Source organism: Malania oleifera, chromosome 3, assembly GCF_029873635.1.
Source record: "Malania oleifera isolate guangnan ecotype guangnan chromosome 3, ASM2987363v1, whole genome shotgun sequence".
NCBI classification, from domain to species: Eukaryota; Viridiplantae; Streptophyta; class Magnoliopsida; order Santalales; family Ximeniaceae; genus Malania; species Malania oleifera.
In genome coordinates, this window is record NC_080419.1 from 7061045 (window position 1) to 7075754 (window position 14710).

At 36.2% G+C, this 14710-nt stretch overlaps 1 protein-coding gene across 1 annotated transcript in view; it reads right to left on the reverse strand.

Moving 5' to 3' along the window:
- Positions 1-7681: 7681 nt before the first annotated feature.
- LOC131152386 (putative ion channel POLLUX-like 2) overlaps positions 7682-14710 on the reverse strand; it is a 92479-nt gene continuing 85450 nt past the window's right edge. The window contains exons 17-24 of the mRNA XM_058104239.1: positions 9888-9980; positions 9665-9791; positions 9526-9602; positions 8688-8735; positions 8502-8571; positions 8340-8413; positions 7936-8046; positions 7682-7858 (exon numbers count right to left, since the gene is read on the reverse strand). Of these exons, the coding sequence (XP_057960222.1) occupies positions 7757-7858; positions 7936-8046; positions 8340-8413; positions 8502-8571; positions 8688-8735; positions 9526-9602; positions 9665-9791; positions 9888-9980 (702 nt within the window). The 3' untranslated portion in view covers positions 7682-7756. The remainder of the gene's footprint in view (positions 7859-7935; positions 8047-8339; positions 8414-8501; positions 8572-8687; positions 8736-9525; positions 9603-9664; positions 9792-9887; positions 9981-14710) is intronic.

Genomic DNA, 14710 nt, shown 5'->3' on the forward strand with positions numbered 1-14710 from the left:
ACACCACTCATGGATGAGACCGTGATCTCGTCGACGAAATTCAGAATGTGAGAACCTCTCTCGGTAAACACTCGTTGATGAGGCTCTGTAGTTTTCTCGTTGACGAGAAAAACCAGCTCGTCGACGAGCGCCTGCTTATTTCCCTTTAAAATTTCTTTTCCCTTTTCTTCTATTTCCCCATTTTTCCTTATTATCCTTCTTATTATTTTAAATAGTTAAAATTTTTCGATTCGTTACATAAATCGTTTGCTTTATCTGTATAATACTGAAATCATTCCCAAGATGGATAGCTAACTAATATAATGTATTACCCCCACATGATTGGGTTGTGCAGCCTATAGGTAGGACCTAGTAATGGTTGGCCTACCATGTTAAGCCAAAACTGACTTGTCTGTAAGTACGATTGGCCTGCCTAGCCTAGTCCGGATTGCTAGGGGGGCACACTACTACACTGGGCTTAATCGACTATCCATACACCGATACTCTATCTGAGACGTGTTGTGGCACTAATCTGAACTGATAGCTACGATACCGTGCTCTGAAACTAAACTAAGCGATGCACATTCTACTATCATATAGTACATTTCATAAATAACTGTACTATAACTGCTTCATGGTATAACTGCTTCATGGTTCTTCGTAAAATCTGTCACAATAATGTTTCTAAATAAACTGTTATAAATATATCTAATCACAACATCTAAGCCGGCTGAAATATCACGGCATTTAGGTCGGCTGAAATATCACGGCATCTAGGTCGACTGAAATATCATGGCATATAGGCCGGCTGAAATATAACGACATTTGGGCCAACTGCAATATCATGGCATTTGGATCGACTGAAATATCACGACATTTGGGCCAGCTGAAATATCGCGACATTTGGGACGACTGAAATATCACGGCATCTGGGTCGGCTGAAATATTACGGCATTTGGGCCGACTATAATATCACAGCATGTAATGACCTACTACTTACATCATTTCATTTTTTTATATAATATTATAAAGCCAATCTGCCTGTAATACTTCTGAAAACATCTCAGGCCTTAAAGAGCACTGAGGAAACTCTGTACTCCATACATTCTTAAGCAGCGATATACAAGAAAATGGAAATATCCATATACAACACCAGGAAACCGGGAGTCCCAAAATACATATACACATATATCACAAATACCTAGCAACATCACCAGAACCTGAGATCTACCCCAAACCACTGGTACCAAAGAACACCTACCCTTCAAATAAGGGCAGCGTAAGGTTCTCTACCCGCGAGCCTGATCCGCTCACTTAGCTGGTTCTCCTGAAAAATAATAAGTCACTAGGATGAGACAACGCTCAGTAAGAGGAAATATGCTATTACTAGTGCGTAGCGGCTGAGTTACACATTTAATATACAGATATAATACTGATACTGTAAAATAAATATGCTGGTATGTTGTACAGAACTCTCATAATATAATTTAAAATACAATTGTGTATCTAAGTTTTCTATTCATACATACCGCTAATATTATAATATAACTGCTGCTGTGTTATATATCTGTACATAGGAACTTCTAAGATAATACCCTGGGATCTGGATGTCATGATTTAACCCCTCATGACAGGGTTGTGCGGCCTGTAGGCGAGACTTACTCTGGTTGTCCTACCAAGCAAGTCAATCTATATTTCTATCATTCGTCAATTTAGCCCACTGCAATCTCTCCGGGCAATCTCTAAATCTATCTCGTCTAACCGACCACCTCAACCCAGCTAGCTGGGGAGACTGCAATCTCTCCTAGCGCAGTTAGACGAAATCCACATACTATCTGAGTTATATATTTGCACTCTATCTGAAATAGCAACGGTACTGTACTCTACTGTCTGTATCTGTCTGAAATTTCCTCAAAGATCTGATACTGTGTTATATATATATATATATATATATATATATATATATATATATACTTATCTTGCTATTTTAAAATGATTTCAAAATAACCATAACACTATAAATTTAAACTGAAATATCTGAAATATTTGACTGAAATATCAATAATATCTGTCTGAAATATTTATAATATCTGTTTGAAATATTTGTAATATCTGTCTGAAATATCTATAATATATGTTTGAAATATCTGTAATATTTGTCTGAAATGTCTGTAATATCTGTCTGAAATGTCTGTAAGATCTGTCTGAGTGTTATGGTTTTAGAAATCATGTCATTATGAAAACTACTATAAATCATACTTTCTGCTAATATCTGTATAACTGGATATCTGTAAAGCTATTTAATCATCATACTAAATTGTAGTAAAATCATGCCACACATTTGAGTAATCAAAATCTCATGCTCAATTTCTAGAATTCTACTGTAATACTAATAACAACAATATTCTGGAAACTGATCAATAAACTGATGTATATACATAAACATAATCTTCTGACATACATTCTAAAATCCCTAACATAACATATTTCCCTTACCTGACTACTGGGAAGCCCCTAGTATGATTGGTCCTACACCCGCAGGATTCCCCGTTAAGCACCTTGAAAACAATATCCCCCAGAACATAACTTCAGTATTTCTCTGTATACTACATTTCTTATAACTATGGTAAAGTCAAATATTGAATAAAAGGTCTTACCTTGAATTTGAGTTGAAATCCAAGGCAGTCCCACCCACGATTCACTCTAGTAGACTTGAAGAGAACTTTCCCAAGCGTGTTGTGGTGATCTCGGATCGTCGAATCAGCAAGAATTCGGCCTGAAAACTTAGAGAGAATGTGGAAGAGACGAACAAGAGAGAGAGAGAGAGAGAGAGAGAGAGAGAGAGAGAGAGAGAGAGGATTTTGTGCGTGATTTTCAGCTAGAAAAATGAGGTTTAGGCTATTTATACACTGGCCTTCATCGACGAGTCACGTCACTTCGTCAACGAGGTCAAGAAGGAAATTCGTCGACGAATGCTTATCCTCGTCGACGAAATTTAGAATTGAGATATATCCTCTTAGTATCTTCTCGTTGACAAGACACGTCACCGTCGACGAGCCCCTCATGTGTATACGTTGACGAATCCCATGTGTTCATTGATGAGATTTACTCTCCTTCTCCTATTATTAAATGATGAAAATTATCCGGGTCTCTACACGGCATTTGAGCCGACTGAAATATCACGGCATCTAGGCAAGTTGAAATATCACGACATCTGGGCCGGCTGAAACATCACGACATCTGGGCCGGCTGAAACATCATGACATCTGGGCCAGCTAAAGTATCACGGCATCTGGGCCTGTTGAATTATCATAATATATTGAAAATATCATAAGTTCTGTACTATTTATAGATTTCTAAAAATTTGTTATAAAAACATGCTAATATCTGCGATGAAATATCTATACTCATGCCGCACAATTTTGAGTATTATTCTATAGTATACTAACTGTCTAAGAAAACCATATTTTTCTAAGAAATAATATTAAATCCGTTTCCATAAATCTGAATATCCAAATAATTCATATATAAAATTTCTGAATCAAATACTGTATTTTAAACGGTGAACTTTCTAAAAGTACCTGACATAATCTATCCCCTTACCTATTTCATGGAACTATGCGTGTAGGGAATCCAATACTATGCATGCGGCGCCCGCACAAAGCCCGTATCCATAAATCCTATTTTAATCATCTTAAACTCAGAATAATAGTCATTCAACATGCCTAAGCCCACATACTACCAATAATTAGCTAAACTTTTAAAAATAATCTCCTTACCTTGGTTTTGGAGTGGTGTCTGAAATGCCTGAATTATGAAACCGCTCCGATTAAATTGTAGAGAACGTCTCCAGGATCCAGAAATAACGTTCTTTCTTTTATTCAAGTTTAAACCGGGTGAGAAAATGAAAAGAGAGAGAGAGAGAGACGGCCACATCCCTAAAAGAGAGACTTGATTTTTAAACAATTAAAATGCTTTAAATCCTTTATATAGGGTTGCTGGTGCAGGGTAACTGTCGACGGTTTGGTCTTTTAACTAAGCCGTTTTCACTGATTTACCGATATTGAGCCGCGGTAATAACAAAACCGTTGACGGTTTTCTGCTTCCCCCACCAAATAAAATTCCTTCTTTTCGTGTATTTCTTATTATTCTTATTTTCTCGGTTGCTACATTCTCCCCTCCTTATAAAAATTTTATTTTTGAAAATTTTTTTCTACAATCTTAAGGAAAAATGCTGAAATTTTATTAATTACCCTCACTTATGGAGGAAGAATACCGTGGTTACATATACGGTTTTGGGAGATTACAATAACTAAATCAAAACTCTCCCAAAACCAACCAAAACAGAAAACTATTACATTCAACTAATTAACCTGCACAAAAATCTACTTACATGTATAATTTCTTACTTGAACCATTACCTTTCCCTGGCTAATGTTGGATCCTACTAAATAAATGTGGGTACTTCTGACACGTTTCCTCCTTTAACTCCCACGAAACTTTGTCAACTGCATGATTTCTCCAGAGTACTTTCACCAGTGGGATTTTCTTGGTATGTAATTCCTACTATTTATGATCAAAGATTTGAACGGGCACTTCATTAAAAAGATAAGGTCTCACTAATCTCTAGTGCCTCATAACTTATTATATGAGATGGATCTGGGGTGTATTTCTTTAATATGGACACATGAAATACATCATGGATTCTGGATAGCGCTGGGGGTGACACTAACCTGTAGGCAACTGAGCCAACTCTTTCCAATATCTCAAACGGCCCAATATACCTACGGCTAAACTTACCATTCTTCCCAAATCTCATTACCCATTTCATTAGTACAATTTTCAAGAACACATTATCAACTACATCAAATTTCAGCACTCTTTGACGAGTATTTGCATAACTTTTCTGTTGGATCTGAGTTGTTCTGATTCTTTCCTAGATAAGCTTGATTTTCTCATAAGCTCGTTGTACCATTTCTGGCCCTAATATCTGCTTTTCTCCAATTTGATCCCAATACAACAGAGAACGACATCTCCGACCATATAATGCCTCATACGGGGCCATCTCAATACTAGTCTGGTAGCTGTTGTTGTAAGCAACTTCCACTAGTAGCAGGTATTGAATTCAATTGCCTCCAAAATCTAGCACACATGTACATAACATGTCCTCTAATACGTGTATAATCCTCTCTGTTTGTCCATTGGTTCGAGGATGAAAGGCCGTTCTAAAAGCCAACTAGGATCCCAAAGCTCTCTATAAGCTTTTCCAGAACTGAGACGTGAAACATGGATCTCGGTCAGAAACGATGGACATGGGCACTCCATGCAATCTGACTATCTCCTGCATATACAGTTCTGTCAATCTACCCTTGGAATAGTTAACTCTGATGGGAAGAAAATAGGCAGTCTTCGTCAATCTATCAACGACTACCTAGATGGTGTCCTGTCCATGAAGTGCCAGCGATAACCCTAATACAAAATCTATAGAAACATGCCCCCACTTCCATTTAGGGATGTGAAGTGGATTCAATGATCCCGTGAGTCTATGATGTTCAGCCTTCACCTGCTGGCATGTCAAACACTGCTATACAAATTTAGCAATTTCTCACTTCATATTGCTCCACCAAAAGGATATTTGCAAATCCCTATACATTTTCATACTTCCTGGATGTACTGTATACAGGGAACAGTGCGCCTTTTCCAAAATAGTCTTTTTAATTCCAGTTTCATCAGGTACACACAACTTACTATGAAACCTGAGAATTCCATCATCTGAAATATTAAAATCAGCTCCTTGTCTGCTCTGCACTCTATCTTTGATCTTTACTAATTCTACATCTTACATCTGCGCAATCTTAATTTTCTACAACAAAGTCGGTTGAAGCACCATATTAGCAATTAATGTTTGATGATTACCTTTTACCATCTTTACACCAAGTCTTTCTAAATCCATTATGATCTGAGGTATTGTTACTATTGCTGATACAGATGCGCACCCTGATTTACGGCTCAACGCGCCAACTACCACATTAGTCTTCCTTGGGTGGTAACTGATGGTACAATCGCAATCTTTAATTAATTCTAGCCACCACCTCTGCCTCATATTCAGCTCCTTCTGCGTGAAGAAATATTTCAAACTCTTATGATTTGTAAATATTTCACACCTTCCACCATACAGATAATGTCTCCAGATCTTTAATGTGCACACCACTACATCAAACTCTAAATCATGCATAGGATAATTCTTCTCATACTCTTTAAGTTAACAAGAAGCATAGGCTACAACTTTCCCCTGTTGCATTAGCACACATCCAAGCCCCTTCTGAGATGCATCACTGTAGATTATGAATCCACCATTTCCTAATGGAATAGTCAAAACTGGTGCAGTGACGAGCCGCTACTTCAATTCCTAGAAGCTCTGCTTACGATCGTTATTCCATTCAAACTTAGCATTCTTCTTTGTTAGCCATGTTAGAGACCCTAATAGCCTAGAAAATCCCTTTACGAACCGACAATAATATCCAACTAGTCCCAAGAAAATTATGATCTCTTGAACATTCCTTGATTTCGCCTAATTTACCACCACTTCTATCTTGCTTAGATCGACAGAGATACCACCCTCGGATACCACATTCCTAAGGAAAGTAACTCGTTCTAACTAGAATTCACACTTAATAAATTTGACATATAATTCCCTTTCTCTAAGTATGTGAAGTACCAGTCTCAAATGTGTCTCATGCTTCTCGTGTAGAGACTTAGGAAAATAAAATAATAAAAGAAAAAGGGAAAAAGAAAATCGAGGATGGTTTTGATATTTGCCGCGGAGCAATAACGGGTAAACAATTAAAACCAAGCCAATTAAATGGAAAACCGGCAACGATTTTATGAGGATTGGAGAAAATCGACGACGATTTTCTCTACAGTGGGTGTATAAGGAGATGCTGCGGGTGTTTTTCATTTAATCACACATTTTTTTTTTCTCTCTCATGCAAACCCACGAATCTCTTCCTTTCTTCCTTCAATTCTAGCTCCGTCAAAGCCCGAATTGACAATTAGTGACTACCACGGGATTCCTGAAAAAATTCTCTACAACGTACACAGCAGATTTCCAAGTTGGGATTCCGAGACACCATCCCAAAATCAGGATAAGTCGTGTATTTTAAGATTTTTAAGTTAAATTGGAGTATATGAAATATAGAAAGTGTTATATGAAAGTTATTTTGGGAGTTGTGTTGAAAAAATTGAGGAAAAATGTGAATTGCAGGTTTTTGGGTTGCAAATGCCGAAAGGCGTAAAAATTTGATGTTTTTATGAAATCTCAGTAAGTCAGGTAAGGAGAATGAATTATTACAGTTGATTTAAGAAATACTGAATGAGTTATTATGTGAAAATGGAATCATGTTATTTTACCTAAAATTTATTATGATATAAATATCAGATAAAAACTTGTGTGGCATGTGATTTATATTGAAATGTGTACAATTGATGAAATGAATTGTGAAAGTTGAAATATTGAAAATATGAATTGAGATGTGAGATTTGAAATGGGAGAAAATGTTGAAAGTGAAGTGTCTTGAAAAATAAACATCTTCGAAGAAATGATGAATTGAGTGGGGAGACTTCGCTTGGGCATTCGTGAATCCGGAATGTATGTGTGTGTGTGTGTGTGTTTTATATTCTGTAGAAACTAGTCACATTCATAAAAGACAAACAAGGATGGGCCAGCCACCACTAAAAAAGGCAAGCGTAGCCACATGAAAAAATTGTAATATACATGTTACACAACAATGGGCTGTTCTCCCTCAAGCTCAGATATTACAATTAGATAGTCTGTCAATTCAAGGGGCAGGGGTTCTGAATTGGGAATTGGGTTTATGACCTGCATCATCAGTGGCAGAGAATGAGAGCTCCAAACCCATTTTAAAAAACTTCAAACAAACAATCAAGATGGCATACCTTTTTGTTGTTTTTCACGTAACCAATGGCAACTTCTCTCCGCAAATATGCCCTTTCAGTGAGCTCTGAGAATGAGGGGTTCTCCCCCTCCTTCATGTAGAGGCTAATATCCTGTCAGAATAAAATAAACAGCCAAGTAAAAAAAATAAATAGCTATAATGGCTTGGTTATAACTTATAATATACGCAAGCTTATTTAGCTTTTTCCTTTTCTGCCTGACCCATCCAAAGACTTTGTCCAGCTCTGGATAAAACCACAGCCAAAACAAATTTCCTACTCCTAAACTAGCTAGTTTTAAATATTTCAATCTGGGTCCATTTCTGTGTTGGCCAAGTTCGATACAAAATATCGATGTGCAGAAAACTATATATCCAAGTAAAAATATATCAGGAAGAATCATTCACCTTCACATATATTTCATCTCCCTCAGCATTTAGGACATCTTTCCACACCTCATTAAGTTCAAAGTTCTCTGCCACTGTCATGCACAACGAGAAATCTATTTTCTAAAATACAAGCTTCATTAAATTATCATTGCAAATAAAGGGAGTAAGATAATTCAGGACCTTGAGCTGTAACGAGGCTCATTACTTCCTCAGCTGCTATATAAGTTAGTGATGGTTTTAGTCGAGTAATCTGTACAAATCCAGGAATATGATAAATATTATTAACTAGAGCCATCTCCAATAGAAAAACCACAAACATTCTTAGAGCGAGAGAGAGCTGTGTCAGTCCAAAAGTGGAAGCCTTACTTGTTTCCCCAACTTTGAGTCGACAATTTCTGCAACTAGATTTTGCACCTGCAATCCACTCATACCTTAGAATATTTTTCCTTTGTTCAGAATGATACAAGCAGTATCATAACAAGAAAATATAGCAGATGATCACACAAGTAATTGCTAGTCTAAGGGCCCTAGGCAATGTGGTCATTCTGAAGACATTTTGTTTTTCAGTCTCATCCATGTAAAAACCCAAGTCTTAGGAAAACATAATTTACATCTCTTTAGGAGGTCCCACCTCCTCATCAATTAGGCGGGAATTTTTCCAGATAAAGCTGCAATTAAAGTTTTGAACTGAACATGAACACCAAGTGTCTCTGTTGATGGAAATTGTTAGATTACCACTTTATCTAAAAGCTTAAGCTAAACACGCAATAGATAACACCCATTCCAAGGAATACAATAATTTTTTATTTAAACATAGGCAACGAGAGTAGAACTCAAGACCTCTTGGTAATTAGCTCTGACATCATGTTAGATTACCACTTTACCTAAAAGCTGAAGCTATATTAGGTTGTGGGCCAACAATGTATATCAAGCTTTAACAACAATGAATCCACTTTTGCACGTTCATGTGTGCTCTGGCATTTATTCTTGATATATAGAATTAATCAGATATTTGGAGCATTCGATATATTTTAATTACAGGGGCATCATGGTCTTTTAGCCTAATTGCATCTGAACTCAAATGAAGGAACTCTCATAAACACCACCTTATTCCCTAAGGAAAATCTGATAGATTAATCATATATGATATGAAACATTTATATTGACTTGGATTATTTTCAGAGATTCTGTGAATAATACTAACCTTCACTCCAAGTTTGTTGCAAATATTTTCAGCAAGAAGAAGAGAATATGCAGAATGCTTGTCTGCCCTGGAAGGATCTGAAGAGAGAACAGTTAACACAAGAGTACTTACAATGAACAGAATTATGATGCATAATTACCTCCAAGAAGCCACTCACGGTCTGAGATTATAACAATAGACAGGGGAATATCTCCACCCTTCTGGAAAGAGTTTTGAATGTTTATTATAGCTTCTTTCAAAGTATCATAGTTCATGGGGTTTCCAATCTGCAACATATGAAAGAATATGAAAGATTTGAACACTTGGAGAAGGTAATGCAAATAAAGAGGTAAAAAAGTTCCAACATCCAAGTGAGACAGTACCCTATGGGAAACCTGGACATTTTTTAGATTGCCTTGGTGAGCAAGGTTGCTTGCCCTGTTTCTATCATCCAATGGTACATCTGATAATATTTCCTGCACATGTACATGAATGATAATAAATCTGTAAAACAATTCACATGAGTGAATGATTGTACATATGCGGGATAATGGTAATATTTTCTGCCTGTGCGTAAAGTGGTAATATTTCCTGCACATATCATGAAAATAATGCCACTCAATTGTTTCACATACATGTAATAATTTTCCAAAGTTTCAATTTTTCAGTTAGAAAATGATTGAGCATTCAATGACTGAAGATAATAAGATGAACTAAGGGCTGTTTTGTATCACTGTATAAATTTATGAGAACACAAAAACCAAAACTAAAAACAGGACAAAAGCCAAAAGCCAAAAATCAACAATCTGTTTGGTTAATATTTGTAAAACAAAAACAAATTAAAAATTTGATTGAGCAAATCCTCATTTTTTTTTTCCTTGAGTTTGAAAGCTGGCACAAATTATGAGCCACTCATAGAGATCCAATGAAAAGGAAAAGGCAAAAAGATGATTTTTGTTTTTTAATAGTTCGGGGAATGGGAGCTGAACTGCCCTTGGTTCTCCTTCAAAACGACTTGCTTTTTTTGAACCTATTCCGAGTGGGGATAGCATTTCTCTTATGCATGTCTATGGAGTTCTGAAAAATCCAAACATCTCAAAGATAGAGAGGTAGGAATTTATCGAACGAACCACACTCCTTTGTATATTATATGTCATGAGTCCATTGATGAGAAAGGAAAGCGTGAACCCAATTCCCATAGTGATGAATATAAGCGCAACTGAAATTCCTGGGGATTTATCCATTGTATATTGATAAGACCATTCACTATTTCTTGAAGCTCAATCTCTTCCCCAGATGAACCATATAGCCAAGAGAAACCATGAACCAGAATAAAAGAGCTTGCCCCAACCATGAGTCAATGTTTCATAGTAGCCTCATTAGACAATACATCTTTCTTGGTATATCTAGATAAAAGGTAGGAGCATAAACTGAAACATTTTGGAGCTACAAAGATAGTTATTAAATCGTCAGCACCGCATAAAAGCATTCCTCCTAGAGTAGCTACTAATACAAATAACAGAAACTCTGTTATAACCATTTCTGTACATGCAATGTACTCTATGGATAGAGGAATACATAGAGTTGAACATAGTAAAATAAGAAATTGAATGACTTCGTTGAAATTGTTTGTGTAGAAATTTCCCAAAAATCTAATCATAGGTTCTTCTCTCCATCGGAACAATAGCGTCATTATGCTCATTACTAAACTTGTTGAAGATATGAAATAATCAAGGTACATCTTTTTAATCGGAGGTTGAATCGATCATCAAAGGAAAAATTAGGCCAAAAATTAGGATACATTCTAGGAAAATCAAATTTCTATATATATAAGTACTGGATATCAGATTGGATTTCAGAAGTTGATCCATCTCCTATGAACTTAGAACATTGGTCTGGGCTTCATTTGCTCTAGGAATCACTTGGTTGTTTCCAAGTCCAGGTTTGCTGCTCTTCCAATTTGTTGGTTTTCCATGTAATTTCCAGCAAGTTTCTCAGGTATGGCATGGCTTATTACAATAGTCACACCATGCTCGAGATTTTTGATTGACATATGATCGTTGTACAAAAGCATTAGCAGTAGCCAAAACAGTAAGAGTAGCAGCAACCAAAGCCGAGTTCTCCACTATTCCATCAATCCCTTTTTTCTTTAGCATAACATTCTAACGACAATCTTCACATCTCACTTCAAAAAATACCTCTCCAAATGGAGGCAAAGGTTGTCTACTAAGATCCTCCCCTTGACCTCATCAAACTAATCATTGAGTCCAGCCAAGAATTTAAAAATTCTAGCATTTTCCACCATTTTATTGTGTAGCTGCAATCATCAGGGTGCTTCCATTCATAATCATTGAATAGATCCAAGTCCTGCCACAGTCCCTTAAGGACATTAAAATACTTAGTCACACTGTCTTCCCCTTGTTGGGTCTTGTCAATTTTTTGTCGCAATTCATAAATATATGAGAATAATTTCCAAGGATAGAATACATTTGACTAATATAATCCCAAAGTTCTTTTGCAGTAGGATAGCACATGTAATTAGCACTCATCCATTGCATTCACAAGCCAAGCCATAATCATGGAATTTTTAGCATCCCATATAGCATATGATGGGTTTGCTCTGTCAGAGGCCTTGGTCTCACTAGTAAGTTACCCAATCTTACCTCTCCCGTGGATATACAAATGAACTGACTAAGACCATCTCAAGAAGCTGGCTTCATTGAGATGGATATTTGTGATTTGGATTGAATGGGGTTCGGTATGGGCAACTTTAGTTTCAATTTTGGTGTTGACCACAGGGTCAGGTCTGGCCATGGTGGAAGTTTCAGAAATTTCAGACATAATGGAGGCTGAACAGGGTTAAGGTAATTAGGCCTAGGTTTTAGAGGCTATGATTGCCGAAAGGAAAAGAAAACTAGGCTCTGATGCCATATTGTTAAATTACCACTTTACCTAAAAGTTTAAGTTGTTAGGTTGTGGGCCAACAATGTATATCAAGCTTTAACACTACCCCGCACGTGCAACTCAACAACACGTGGAGAGATAAAACGCATAATAAATTTTTAAATACTAGAGAATAAATGCGGGCGACAAGACTAGAACCCAAGACCTCTTGGTAACTAGCTCTGAAACCATCTTGAAGTGGAGAAGAATTGAAATAGTATTTCTTATTATTTTAAAATAAGGTACAATCTGAATGTCTTATATACTACACGGATAATCTAAAAGGAAGGAATAATAAAGGAAAGAATAAAAATTGCTAACAAATATCCTAGAATATCTCCTAAGAATATTTACATAATTATAGAAATTTCTCCTATAATTAAGGAGAGTTAACTGGAAAAATTTGGAAACTTTCCAACAATAGGATGAAACCTTATTCCATGGTATTTACAAGAGATTCCTCTTTACTTATTCTTAGCCCGCGAGAGGGCTTAGATGATCCATGATTTATGTTTCAATTTTTTGTTTCCTTTTCGTTTGTTTCAAGAAATATATCAATCAATCTGATTCTTTCTTTATTGATTGTTTTCCTATCGAGATGTATGGATCCAAGTATATATGTGTCTATATAGATCTTGTTCATGGATTAACGAAAATGTGCAAAAGCTCTATTTGCCTCTGCCATTCTATAGGTCTCTTCCTTTTTGCGTATGGCAGCGCCACTCCCTTTAGCAGCATCCACTAATTTGGAACTTAATTTGAAGCCATATTTCTATCCAAAAATTTTTTGGATGCCCCTAATAACCAACAAATGGCAAGTGTTTTTCTTTGTGTGGATCCTATTTAAAAGGGAATTTGATGAATTGATTCGCCTACATGTCTTGCTTTTACAGCTATATCGGGAGTTATTCCACATATTGCTCTACGAAAAATAGAGAATGGATTTGTTTCTATCTTTTGTTTAATCTTTTTTTCACGGCTCTATGGAGAAATGACCTTAAATTTTTGTGTACTGACCCCTAATCGAATTGTTTCGGATTTAGAAGTGAAAGAAATCATTTTATCTAGTATATCTACTAAAAGTAGCCAAATTGGCATATTACCAAACCACACTCCTATTGTTGTAGTTGTAGACATAGATATTTTGAGAATATGCCTTAACGACCACTCCAATGGGAGGTTTTACTAGAATAGACAATAATGAGATCACTGTTTTAGTAAATGATGCAAAGAAGAGTAGTCATATTGATCCACAAGAAGCTCGACAAACTCTAGAAATAGCAAAATCTATGTGTCTATATAGATTTTGTTCATGGATTAACGAAAATGCGCAAAAACTCTATTTGCCTATGCCATTCTATGAGTCTCTTCCTTTTTGCATTTGGCATCGCCACTCCCTTTGGCAGCATCCACTAATTCGGAACTTAATTTGAAAGTCATATTTCTACCCAAAAGTTTTCGGGATGCCCCTAATAACCAACAAACGGCAAGTGCTTCTCATTGTGTGGATCCTATTTCAATGGGAACTTGATGAGTCGATCCGCCTACACGTCTTGCTTTTACTGCTATATTAGGAGTTACTCCATGTTTTGGTTGACATAAAACAAAGAGTGAATTTTTTTTTTTTTTCTGTATTTTGCTGAATCTGTTTGACTACTCGATAGAGAATTTGATAAGCCAACGATTTTTTCCCGTGTTTCAAAATACAATTAACCAACATGTTAAATAATCAATTACAATTAATAGGATCAGATTTTGGAGTTTTTTTCTTCTACAACACCTCAATGTGACATGAGCATGAAAGGGGTTCAAGAATTCATTTTCTTTTTATAAGGGCTAAGATCACTTATTTTGGCTTTTTGACCCCATATCATAGGGTGGATCTCGAAAGACATGAAAGATCTCCCTCCAGCCTCGAATCATTGGTGAAGAGCATTATGAAACTGCACGAAGAGTTAAGCAAACTTTGCAATGTTACAAAGAACTCCAGGACATTATAGGTATTCTTGGGTTGGATGAATTAACCGAAGAAGACCGTTTTGTTTCTCTTCCTTAGAAATTTGATTTTCCTAGAATGTATCCTAAATTTTGGCCTAATTCTTTTTCTGATGATTGATTCAACCTCTGATAAAAAAGATACACCTTGGTTATATTTCATTTCTTCAACAAGTTTATTCATTTTACCATTTAATAACTCTTAATCAAACACTGGCAATTAACTATTTTCAATCTGACAATTTAAAATAGACTTCTCAAGTATTTA